This window comes from Pocillopora verrucosa, chromosome 1, assembly GCF_036669915.1.
Source record: "Pocillopora verrucosa isolate sample1 chromosome 1, ASM3666991v2, whole genome shotgun sequence".
In the NCBI taxonomy this organism is placed as follows: Eukaryota; Metazoa; Cnidaria; class Anthozoa; order Scleractinia; family Pocilloporidae; genus Pocillopora; species Pocillopora verrucosa.
The window spans coordinates 28,647,701-28,660,739 of record NC_089312.1 but is presented as its reverse complement, the minus strand read 5'-3'; the positions used below and the strand labels follow the sequence as shown (position 1 = coordinate 28,660,739).

At 38.3% G+C, this 13,039-nt stretch overlaps 1 protein-coding gene across 1 annotated transcript; it reads right to left on the bottom strand.

The window, feature by feature from the left end:
• Window positions 1-3,784: 3,784 nt before the first annotated feature.
• Window positions 3,785-6,431, bottom strand: LOC136279078 (uncharacterized). The gene is given in 4 exon segments (XM_066162485.1): window positions 3,785-3,934; window positions 3,936-4,613; window positions 5,728-5,791; window positions 6,337-6,431. Coding segments are annotated over 4 exon segments (987 nt in total).
• Between the last annotated feature and the right edge of the window lie 6,608 nt (window positions 6,432-13,039).

Sequence of the window (13,039 nt, the reverse complement as noted above, 5' to 3'; positions counted from 1 at the left end):
AAAATGTACACTGCAACTGGTTAGCGAAAAATATGTTACATGAGTACATATCGAAGTAATCTCTGGCCAGCACCCCGCTAATACGGGGCACGAATTTGTGGTATCAAGGGAAAGCAGCGCCACAAGTACGAGCGTTGCCTTCATCTTTTCGCTGAATGAGAGCACCTAAGGGAGTGGACATAAAGTATCGACAGTAATATTCCTTGCTTTATTTCGGGATCGGGCGAAACAGTCCCCCTCCTTCAACAGGGCCGTTCAGCCGACCTCCACAGCACTGACCAAGTAGACTGAATGTTTTAGATATAAAGAAGGCTTTTCACCAGTCTTCATCCTTGTTGAACTAGCTTTACATTGTCTCCTACTTACTAAACTAACTTCAATGCCAAAGTTAACAGATAACTCCTTAAATGTGATTTGATCTGAACAAGTGCGTTTGAATGAGCTTGACCACAAAACCATTTCTATATTAAAGAGACAATCAACGATTTCATGTCATTTGAAGAAATAGTTGAAAAAAACAGATGATTTTTCTGTAATCCGATTTAATATACAATAAATAATGTTTCTGCTTAGATCAACCGAGAAGGTTGACTAGAATACTAAAATTAGTGTGGAAAAAATAATGGCATTGGGCTTTTTAAAACTGTTTTGACGAAATATTTATCAGTTCTGCTATTCTATTACACAAATTTTGAAAGCTACACAGCCTTTGCTAAAAAAAGAAAAAAGGGGAAAGGGAACAATTTCACGCCACTTGAAGAGATAGTTGGAAAAAACTGATTGATATTCTCTCCTCATTTCAGGCTAGAATACTCGTATTACGTTGAGTTAAATCGCCTGGTTTTGTAAAAACTGATTAAAGCGTCGCATGCAGAGGGCAAAGTTCACAATCAAAAATAAAAACTGCTTTCCATCGAAAGGGAATATCTGTGACCCTTCACGGGAAAGCATGGAATAAGGTACAAGAACGCGTGCAAAGACACGACACGTTAAGCGAGTCACCAATCTCACGGATATGTGCATATTTTAAAACAACTCCATCTTGATTCGCTTGGTTTCTACATGGTTTTGCAATGCATCGAAACTCTAAGAAGGCGGTGCTCAAAAGAGATGTACTGTCATGATTTTTCAGTAAAAAGAGAAAAAACGACAACGATTTCCAAATTTTAAGAAATTATGAAGAAAAACAATAGGTGCTGAAGTCTAGTGGCACAACACGAAATAACAGCGGCATCAATCACAGAAAAAAAAATACGTGTAGTGGGACTAGAGACTGAAATAGAATTGAGCGAGTAAAAGCGCTCGGTCATTTTAAACGACAATACTCGTTGCACGTGCATCTTGGGGCCTGCTTTACGGAAAGTAACATGATGTACATAAACGGTCATATGCAGCAAAGGAATAGTAAAAATGTTCAATTTGGTTGTGTAGCATAGGTCTAGGGCGGCATTATTTTTCCCTTTTTTACGGTTGATAAAAAGATTGATCACTAAGACAAGTTAAACATCGGCTTCATTCAAATAAAACGACTGGTTTCAAAATTAAAAAAAAAAAAAAAATATATATATATATATATATATATATATATATATAGTCGACCCTATCTGACAGTGGCGCTCAAGGGCAACTTGTTGTTTGACAATTCAAAAGTATTCTCAGGGTCTCGGGGCAGACCCCAAAATCTATTCAGCAGAACCTGATACTTGAAAGTTAAATCTAATAAATTATGAGTATGTTTCCCTTGTACAGAATTCAGTTTTGACTTCTGAGTGCCGAATTGCCGCCTGCATGCGACTTTTAAATCAGTTTTCAGAAACAAGCAATCCAAACTCGACAATGAACATTGCTCTGGGGCCAAATATTATTTGACAGTTCAAAGCGCAAAAGCTAGTCGTTACGAAACCTCGCTAAGCAGCCCTCATGGGTCCTCTCTATTAAACTCTTACTACTGGTATTATTATGGAGAGATGACACTTGTTGCCCCTGAATGGGGAAGATCAACATGCATTCAAAACATTGTGGAGCCTTCGATGCGATGAGTCATTAAACAGTACACCCTCGCATGCTGAGCCGCAATGTGAAATTACTTTGCCAATCGCTTTACGCGTCAATCGACATTTCTCGTTTTCCTTTTCAATTGAATAGTGTAAACATAGGTGGCATTTGATGGTAGTCATATTGATTAAGATTGCACACCCTTGAATACTACTAAAAAAGGATGAAATGCACAGAATTTAACAGTCTCAACAGCGTTGCTTCGATTGAAAATCAAAATGTAGCTTTTGAAGGCAATAGACTCATACTAAAAGGAATTAGGATGGGGCAAAAAATCTAGTTAATGTGAATTCTGTAAAATTCCTTTAATATCAATCCTCCTTAACACTCCAGTCAGTTCAGCCTAGTTGGCGACGGAATGAACTACAGCAGGCTATTTCGACGTAAAATCCAGTTTTGAATATCAAGCAGCCTATCCTCAACATGCCTCTTTCAAAGCAGGTTAGTGAATTCTTGAAGCTAATTAAAGAGAGTCGAATGTTCCTCGGTAACAAAGAATAAGGAAAAATCGTCCCAACGCAAATTGGTATGCCACACCCAAAACATGCTCCTTAAACATTATGACCTTACACTAAAATCAGGTAAAGCTATGATTGCCGCAAGCTAGCTGCAATTTTAGTAATTCCACAAAAGCTTGAAAAAAATAGGCTTCCACAGATTCAGACCTGTGCCTCTCAGAACTAGTTAGACACCGCTACTAAGCTACTAACCAACTAGGAATCATTTTAAAAGTTTTTCTATCCCGTGAGGAAACCTGAGCCTCCTGCCTGTCACTGGCGGTTAATTTGCAGTCAGTTTTGTATAGCTCCACCTTTGTGCCCTGTTTCCCCCGTCCTGATAATATGTAAAGACTTGCCCCCCTAGTAGATGAACCCTCCTCAGTAATGACACCACGCAAACAAAAATTCCACGAGACAAAAATCAATGATAGACTGTATTTGGTCGCTTTTGACAGAAAAATACCGTCGTAGTGTGTCGCTATACTAGCTAATTAACCTGTCTTCACGTATCAGTTATGGCTCATTTAATTCATTCTGCATGTTCTCAAGCTTCAAACTTACCTTTCAGTTTAATTCAGTGCAGCGTTTATTTCTAATTCAATTAAATATTGCAGCTCATGGAAATATTTTGAAAGAAGGTCAAAGAGTAGGACAATTATGTATAGAGCCAAATGGTGTGACAATTGGTTTTATAGGGCGTAAGCTATATCTTAATAATAGATATAGATCAGATAGTGAGCAAATTATCCACTGGAAAATTAAAATGCCAGCTTCGGTTTATGAATTATTAGTGTCGGTAGAAAATAGTCGTTTCTTTGTTTTTTACTAATTCAGGTCATTCTAAAAGACATGAATATGAAATATGAAATGAAGGGTAGTGTCCATGGACATGACTTTAAGATCGTAGCTGAAGGAAAAGGAAGGCCTAATAAGTGTCTGTAAAAAGATAGACCACGATGTGTGTAACTTGGAAACCCGATTAGTGTGCGCCAGGAAACACCGACGGATGACAATGAGGTGCCCATACTCGAGTGCTGAGCCTTAGTACAGCTTACCGCGGGCACACGGTTTGGCATTACAGAAGGGCTTCACGTGGACTTCACGCGGGCAAGTAGTTGTGAAGCAAGTGGATGTTGAGCGGGAATCAAACTGGTGGGGTTGTTGTTCAACAGTAATTCTCAGTATTTTCCAATTTATAATCAACTTGCAAAGTAACAACACCGGCAGAGCTAAAACTTTGTCAACCGGAGGAAATTATTATAATTCAAGTTCGTAGAGAGAGGGTTCTGAGTATAATGTGAATCTACCATTGCCATTAGGACAATAGAGTAGAAATTCTTATAATTATGTTACTCTTTGCATGTCTGAAGTCCTTCCGGTTGGGCATTTCATGGAAATATGACCACCCTCTATTGCTGTCCAGCAGCAAGGAAATTGCCAAAATTCTTCCATGTCGAGAATTTTTTGTTTGAACTCCTCTTCCGTCTGGAGCATGTCAGTTGACACAGTCTCATTCCACAAATGGTCCACCAGGACTTGACAGACTTCCTGACAGATTGAGGAGACAGTGGAGACACCTAGTCCAGACATTTCTGAAATGGTATAGAGATAATCTCCTATGCCTAGTGTGTACAGACAAATAGCAAGCCTCATTGCTGACGTTATTGGTTCTTCCGTCACAGTTTCCCGAACAAGTAAGGGTGCAATACGGTTTAGGATGAAATTAAATGTTTCCCGGGATACTCTGAAGGTTTTCTTGAACCTTGCATCTGAAAAGGTATTGCAAACTTTCTCCCACCAGCCAGTATTTCTTTTCAGCCGACGACAAGAACGAACTGGACGAGGAACAGTGATGTTCCTTTGGGAAATCAGCAATGATAGAAGGCAAGTCAAACTCAAAAATCGCTTTCTCCTGGCAACGAGGTTGCTTAACGCTAACTGCATCTGAAGTGGCCTTCTTCTACCCTCCTTGATCGCACATGCAAGAAAAACAAGCTCTTCGTTTCCATAATTTGCCTTTCCCGCAATTTTTTTTTCGCCATTTTTAAGCAATAACCGCTGACCACAAAAGTGTCATGTTCACTTTTGCAATTAGGTTCGACCCAATTAGCCGAACTCAATTATTTGGGTCGACCCAAACTGGTATTAGGTTCGGCGCATGTAAAGTTCGACGTTTGAACCGGGCCTAAGAGAATAAAGAAGAGGTTAAAAATAAATCTCAGATGTACACTATAAAAAAGAGTATAGAAGATATTAAAAATAACTCTCAGGTAAACATTACCCAAGAGGGTATAAAAGAGTTTAAAAGTTACCCTCAGGTAAACATTACCAAAGTGGTTAGAGAAGATGTTAAAAAACAGCCCTCAGGTATACACTGCCTAAGAGGGTGTAGAAGAGAATAAAAGTAAACCACAGGTATACACAACCAAAGTGGGTAGACAAGATATTAAAAATAGCTTTTAGGTCTACACTTCCTAAGAGGATATAGAAGAGTTTAAAATTAACCTTCAGGTATACACTACCCAAGAGGGTGTAGAAGAGATTAAAAGTAAACCTCAGGTATACACTAACAAAGTGGGTAGAGAAGATATTACAAATAGCTTTCAGGTCTACACTACCCAAGACGATAAAAAGAAGATTAAAAATAACCCTCAGGTATACACTACTCAAGAGGTTAAAGGAGAGATTAAAAGTAGCCCTCGTGTATCCACTACAGGTGCTTCGCCCGCAAACCACATACAGAACAATACCGTCGTAGTCTGTCGCTATAACAGCGAATTAACCTGTCTTCACGTGTCAGTTATGGCTCATTCAGATCATTCCAGGAGAAGTGTCTATGGAATTTGAAATAAAGGCTAGTGTCACTGAATGGACATTACTTTGAGATGAAAGGTGAAGGAAAAGGAAAGCCTTACGAGTAAGTGTCTATCAAAAGACAGACCACGATGAATAACTTCATTATTATGTATTACGATTTAATTTTAAACACAGAGTTGAATAAGATCACATTGCAGTTGTCAAATAAGGCCCGATATCCCGTCATCAATGATTTTTGGAAATTACCTAAATGAATAAAGACTCTTTTGAAAAATAAAGTGAACAAGATCAAAGTACATAAGAAGATTCTCAGTCATAAACTATGAGCATGTTTTTATCCGCATTTGCAACTTACCAACAGTCTACATATGACATCGACTTCTTCATCTGCTTCCAGAATTAGGCGAAGTGGAAAGCCACTGCAAATTATCGTATAAAAGCTCAGTCACAGCTAAATTTATTCGCGATATTTCAATTTCCTACAACTTAACATGAAAGGTTATGCAGTATTTTACTTAAGTTTGAATTATCATGGGCATAACATATTTCGTTCTCCCTGATTGTCGTTTATTTCAGGTCATACGTTTCTAAAAATAACTTCCAACACCCCTATCATCTTATTCTAGAGGAATACAGAAGTCCACTTATTGGGTCACTAAAGGAGGACCCCTCTCATTTTCCTTTGATGTACTGTCGTCCGCGTTCAAATATGGAAACAGATGCTTCACCGAATACCTGCGACATGCCCGACTTTTTCGAACAAGCATTTCCTGCTGGAATGTCATATGAAAGGACCTTAAAAATTTGAGGATGGAGGCGTTGCTCCTATCATCTTATTCTAGAGGAATACGGAAGTCCACTTATTGGGTCACTAAAGGAGGACCCCTTTCATTTTCCTCTGACGTACTGTCGTCAGCGTTCAAATATGGTTACAGATGCTTCACCGAATACCATGCCGACATACCCGACTTTTTCGATCAAACATTTCCTACTGGAATTTGATATGAAAGGACCTTTAATATTTGAGGATGGAGGACTTGCTACAGCCAGTGGACACATTAGGTATAAAAGTGATGTTTAGTTTGGGATTAAGATAATACTCTTTAAAAGAAATCTTCATGCTCGGAGCGAGGAGCGCTCTATTGTCGTAGGCCGCGCGACTTGACAAACAAATCACTAGAATAACTCTTTCGTTCTCGCGCTTTTGATACTGAACGATAATTCATTAATTATTTCCTTAAGACAAACTACTCGTTCATCCATTACACCATGTTGATAGTAACTAACATGTTAGGCGATTCTGCACGGAAAACAAACGAGCGCGATAAATGCTCTGGATCGGCCGGCAGTACGCGTCAGCACCCCATTGTTAGCAGAGAAGACTTGCAAATGTTTGCTGTTTTACATTCTTTGAAGAGGCATCGACCCATCATTGTTTGTTTTTATCCTGTGCTAGACAAATTTGGGCACTGAAATATTTTTGGCCGCGAAATGGCACTATCGAGCCGAATTCCAGTAAGGTTGGCACAGGGCGCAGAAAGCACCTCAAACTTTCGCAGCGGCACTTGACTTTTTAAACAGCCACAAAAATATCAATGAGTGCTTACGCGTGAAACGTTGGTGCAAATTCTTTTACATCATTTACCATAAGGCGCAAGCAAAATTTTTGTTGTTCTGGTCGTGCTTTCAGCGGTCTGACAAGCTGATTTACGTTCATTTTCTCTTCGACAGATGAACAAGTGTTTCATTCAAATCGGTGTTCAAAACCCAACAACGAAAAACGCGTTCTCTGAAGCTCAAAAATTTATCATTATTTCAGTTATTTCAAAAGGCTTTAGCAGCTGTCTCGCGAGTGAATTTTCCAGCACTCATCTTTCTCTTTCCACTGAGCAGGATTTGAAGGATTACTCAGAACATGGGAAAAACTGGTTAAAACGTCAAATATCTATCTGCAAATTAAATCACCACTTCGAGTTCCAAATGTATTTCCTCTTTCTGGTGATAGCTTACAACTCTGACAGTCAGCCGTGATCGTAAATGTTCGTCAGAGATCACAAGAACTACATCTCCGATTTAAAGAGAAGTCTCTCCTGGAACAAGACGATCTTCCGACGATCAACCCTCTCTACGTGTACGTCTGAATAACTGCTGCTGACAACTTACATTAAGCCAACACGTTCATTCGTGCATTGATGGACGAGCTATTATTAAGTATTAATGACTTTCAGCATCTTCAAAACATGAGCGGGAGAGTGCGCTAAGAATTCGTTTCGTAAGCGCATTGTCCGCATTTAAAGCAAGTATCGCGCGAATGATTGATCAGCTCTGGATAAGATAGAATGAAATGTAGCAGTAGCAAAGACAGAAATTGCGTGTGACGTTCGTGAACAAATAAAACTAGCTGCTTCTGCTCACTGAAGTTTGGAAAGAGGACAAGAGGCTTAAATTGCGTTGAAACCTCTCCTAACATTAATTCTGAAGACCACAAAGGCGTTTCGGGGAAAGACTGCTGGCATTTAATCGAAATTCAGCGCAGCTGTCCGGCGCAAATGAGATACATGGTTGACTACTACATAATCCTATGATCGGATAAGCGATCGGGATTGCTTGGAACTCTATTATTGTTCTCTGCTTGTACATTTGATGGACAGCTCAGTTCCACTGGGTATTCGCAATTGCAGGCAGTTTTGCATTTTTAAGGCAAACTGCAACCAATTATAGCCCCTCGACAACCCACATGGGAGCTCTAGTGCGACATAACTAATTCGTGCCATTAAGTAAGTATATGTCCTTCAAACAAAAGCCATTCTTCGCGAAATTTATCTAAGCTCAGGTAATAACAAACCATTAGTATAGAAGTAACCCTCAGGTATACACTACCCAGTAAGGTATAGAAGAGAATAAAAATGACACTCAGGTATATACTACCCAAGAGGGTATATACTAGGTAATTTAGCGTTAACAACTGGGTTGAAAACGTAAATTAGCCACCGTAAAGGGTAAGAAAGCTGACATTTCGAGCGTAAGCCCTTCGTCAGAGCGATTAGAGGAATTGTGGGTTGTGTCTGGATTTATATGCAGAAAGAGCTACGCCATTGGTGGGAATATGGAGACGAGAAAACAGGAATAAATTAGTTGAATGAACAGCGCTCGTTGATTCCGTGGGGATTAAGGGTGCCGATTTGGAATATAAATTTTTGTTCTAGTGTTCTACGGCTTTCCGAACTGCCTAGATGTAAGGAAAGGCCGCAAACTGCCATGTGCTGTTTAGAATGATTAGGAAGATTAAAGTGTCTAGCGACTGGTTTGGATGCATCCTTGTCATTTCTTTCCACATCGCGAAGGTGTTCTCGGAATCGGTCACCCAGTCGTCTTCCTGTTTCGCCGATGTATAACTTATCGCAATAAGTGCAAGTTCTGCAATAAATAATATTGGCGGAGGTACACGTAAAGTGATCAATGATCTTAATGGATCTTTTGGGTCCCGATATTTTCTCTACGTTATGAATGAAAGGACAAGTTTTGCATCGTGAGCGAGCGCATTTAAAAGTTCCAGATTGGTCATTGGTTTGAAATGAACTCCTGACTAAAAAGTTGCCTATGTTTTTGTCACGTTTGAATGAAATAAGTGGGGGTTGCGAAAAGATAGTGCCAGTCTCTGAATCGTTTTGGAGCAATTTAAAGTTTTTAAGAATGATAGATTTAACTGTGTGGTTGTGGAGTGAAATGTAAGAGTAAATGGAATGCGGTCAATGTTTTCCTTCTCGGCCGTTTGTAGTGCTGAATGTCGATCGATTTGTTGGGCACGGTGGTAGCCCGCTTGAACGACAGAAACAGGATAGCCACGTTTATCGAAAATCTGGCACATTGCCTCTGATTTTTCGGAAAAATCAGAGTCGTCACTACATAAACGACGAAGTCTGAGAAACTGTGAAACTGTGAAATACCCAGGAGGGTATGGGTGAGATTAAAATTAAGAGGTAGAGAAGAAGTTAAAATCAACCCTCAGGTATATACTACCCAAGAGGGTATAGAAGAGATTAAAATTAAGCCTAAGGTATACATTACCAAAAAGGGCATTGGAGAGATCAAACATAACCCTGAGGTACACACTACCCAAGAGGGTATAAAATGAGATTAAAAGCGAACTTCAGGTATGCTCTGCCCAAGAGGGTCTAAAAGAGATTGAAAGTAATTCTCAGGTAAACAGTACCCGAGAGGGCATAGAAGAACTAAAACATAACCGTCAGGTATACACTACCCAAGAGGAAATATGAGGAATTTAAAATAACAAAAGGGTAAAGAAGAGATTGAAAGTAAACAACAGGTATACACTACCAAAGTGGGTAGAGAAGATATTAGAAATAGCTTTCAGGTCCACACTACCCCAGAGGGTATAGAAGTGATAAAAAAGTAACACTCTGGTATACACTACCCAAGTGGGTATAGTAGAGATTAAAACTTACCCTCAGGTATACCGAACCCAAGAGGGTATAAAAGAGATTAAAAATAACCCTCAGGCATACACTAGGAAGGATTTAAAATAACCATCAGTTATACACTAACTAAGAGGGTAGAGAAGATATTAAAAATAGCTTTCAGGTCCACACTACCCAAGAGGGTATAGAAGAGATCAATAGTAGCCCTCAGGTATACACTACCCAAGAGGGTATAAAAGAGATAAATAATAACTCTCAAATGTACAGCACCCGAGAGTAAATAGAAAAACTAAAAAATAACCCGCAAGTATACACTACCAAAGTGGGTAGAGAAGATATTAATTATCGTTATAGAGCCACCCAAGAGGGTATAGAAGAGTTTAAAAATACTCCTCAGGTGTATACTATCCAAGAAGGTATAGAAGATATTAAAAATAACCCTCAGGTGTACACTATCCAAGGGAGTATAGAAGAGATTAAAAAAACCTTAGGTATACACTACCAAAGTGGGTAGAAAAGATATTAAAAATAGCTTTCAGGTTTACACTACCCAAGAGGTTAAAGAAGATATTAAAAGCAACCCTCGTGTATCCCTAAAGATGCATTGCTTTCAAACCACAGACAGAAAAATGCTGTCGTAGTGTGTCGCTATACTAGCTAATTAACCTGTCTTCATGTGTCAGTTACGGCTCGTTTAATTCATTCTGCATGTCCTCAAGCTTCCAACTCACCTTTAAGCTAAATTCATGCAGTGTTTGTTTCTGTTGCAATGAAATATTGCAGCACAAGGAAATATTTTGAAAGAAGGTCAAAGAGTAGGACAATTACCTATATAGAGCCAAATTGTGTGAGGCGCACTGTGTTAATTTGATATGGGGTAAGCTGTATCTTATAGTAGAAATCATTTATTTATATTGTATCTTTTTACATAGTGAGCAAGTAATACGCTGGCAAATTAACACCAGCTTAGGCATTTGAATTATTAGCGTCAGTAGAAAATAATCATTCCTTTGCTTTTTACTTACTCAGGTCATTCTGAAAGACATGAATATGAAGGGTAGTGTCAATAGAAATTACTTTGAGATCGAAGGTGAAGGAAAAGGAAAGCCTAAGGAGTAAGTGTCTCTCAAAAGACAGACCACGATGAATTATTCAATTATTATGCATCACAATTTATTGTTAAACAAAGAGTTCAATAAGATCACATTACATTTGTCAAATAAGGCCTGATATTCCGTTATCAATGATTTTTGGAAATTACCTAAATGAATAAAGACTTTTTTAAAAAGCAAAATGAACAAGATCAAAGATACATAAGAAGATTTTTATTAACTATGAGCTTGGTTTTATCCGCGTTTGCAAATTACCAACAGTCTATATATGACATCTACTTCTTCTTCTGCTTCCAGAATTAGGCGAAGTGGAAAGCCACTGCAAATTATCGTATAAAAGCTCAGTCACAGCTAAATTTATTTGCAATACTTTAATTTCCTACAACCTAACAAGAAAGGTTAAGCATTATTTTATTAAGTTTGAATTATCACGGGCATAACATATTTATGTTCTCCCTAATTTTCGTTTATTTCAGGTCATACAATAACCGTTCCTGAAAATAATTTCCAACACTCGTATTATCTTATTCCAGAGGAATACGGAAGTCCACTTATTGGGTCACTAAAGGGGGACCCCTCTCATTTTCCTTTGATGTACTGTCGTCAGCGTTCAAATATAGAAACAGATGCTTCACCGAATACCCTACCGACATGCCCGACTTTTTCGAACAAGCATTTCCTCCTGGAATGTCATTTGAAAGGACCATTAAAATTTGAGGATGGAGGACTTGCTACAGCCAGTGGACACATTAGGTATAAAAGTGACGTTTAGTTTGGGATTAAGATAATACTCTTTAAAAGAAATCTTCAAAGTCATTTTCATTGTCCTGAGGGCAATTTATCTGAGCTCAGGTAAAAATAACCATGAGGGTATAGAAGAAGTTATCCTCAGGTATACACTACCCAGGAGGTATAACAGATATTAAAGTAACCCTCAGGTATACACCACCTAGGAAGGTGTAGAGGAGACTAAAAATAATTCTCAGGTATACCCTACCCAAGAGGGTATAAAAGAGATTAAAAGTAACCATCAGGTATACATTACCCAGGAGTGTATAGAACAGCTAAAAAACACCTTCAGGTTTACTCTTCCCAAGAGGATAGGGGTGAGATTAAAAATAACCTCAGGTATACACTACCTAAGAGGGTAGAGAAGAGATTAAAATCAACCCGTAGGTATACACTACCCAAGAGGGTATAAAAGAAATTAAAAGGAAGCCTCAGGTATACACTAACCAAGAGAGTATGGGAGAGATTTAAAACAACCCTTAGGTATACCAACCCAAACGTTTATATGAGAGACTGAAAATAAATCTTCAACTATACACTACCAAAGAGGGTATAGAGGAGATTAAAACAAACCCCCAAGTAAACACTTCCCAAGAGGGTATAAAAGGGATTAAAAATAACCCTCAGACATACACTACTCAAGAGGGTATAGGAGACATCAAAGATAACCCTCAGGTATACACTACCCAAGAGGGTACAAAAGGGATTAAAAATAACCCTCAGATATACACTACTCAAGAGGGTATAGGAGACATCAAAAATAACCCTCAGGTATACAATACCCGAGAGGGTATAAAAGGGATTAGAAATAACCCTCAGATATACACTACCCAAGAGGGTCTAAAAGAGATTAAAAGTGCCTCTTAGGTATACAATACTGATATATATATATATATATATATATATATATATATATATAAGTGAAAGAATCAAAGAGGATGCATCGATTCTCTGTTACTCTGATGATCTTATCTACGCGTGAAATAAAGATTCTATAGGGTTATTGTTGGTGGCTTGTGAAATTTGCTAAGTAAAACTTATTCTCGTGGCGGCACTTAGAAATGAGTTCTGTTCTTTTGTTTAACATCCACCAATGCGCCTTTGTTTGACAAAATTGGATCACTAACCAACAAATTGTTATAAACAGTCTAAAATCTAAGAACAAGGAATCGAATGATTACTTTAATGTTACAAAATTTAAAACTTCTGTTTTATTTTAATAGGAATTAAAATTTACGAAATCAAGTAGTTCCCACGAAGAATGTTGTAGAAAAGATAGTGTTTATCTTTATTTTTTTTAATGCTTATGACCTTTTATCTTAGTTTT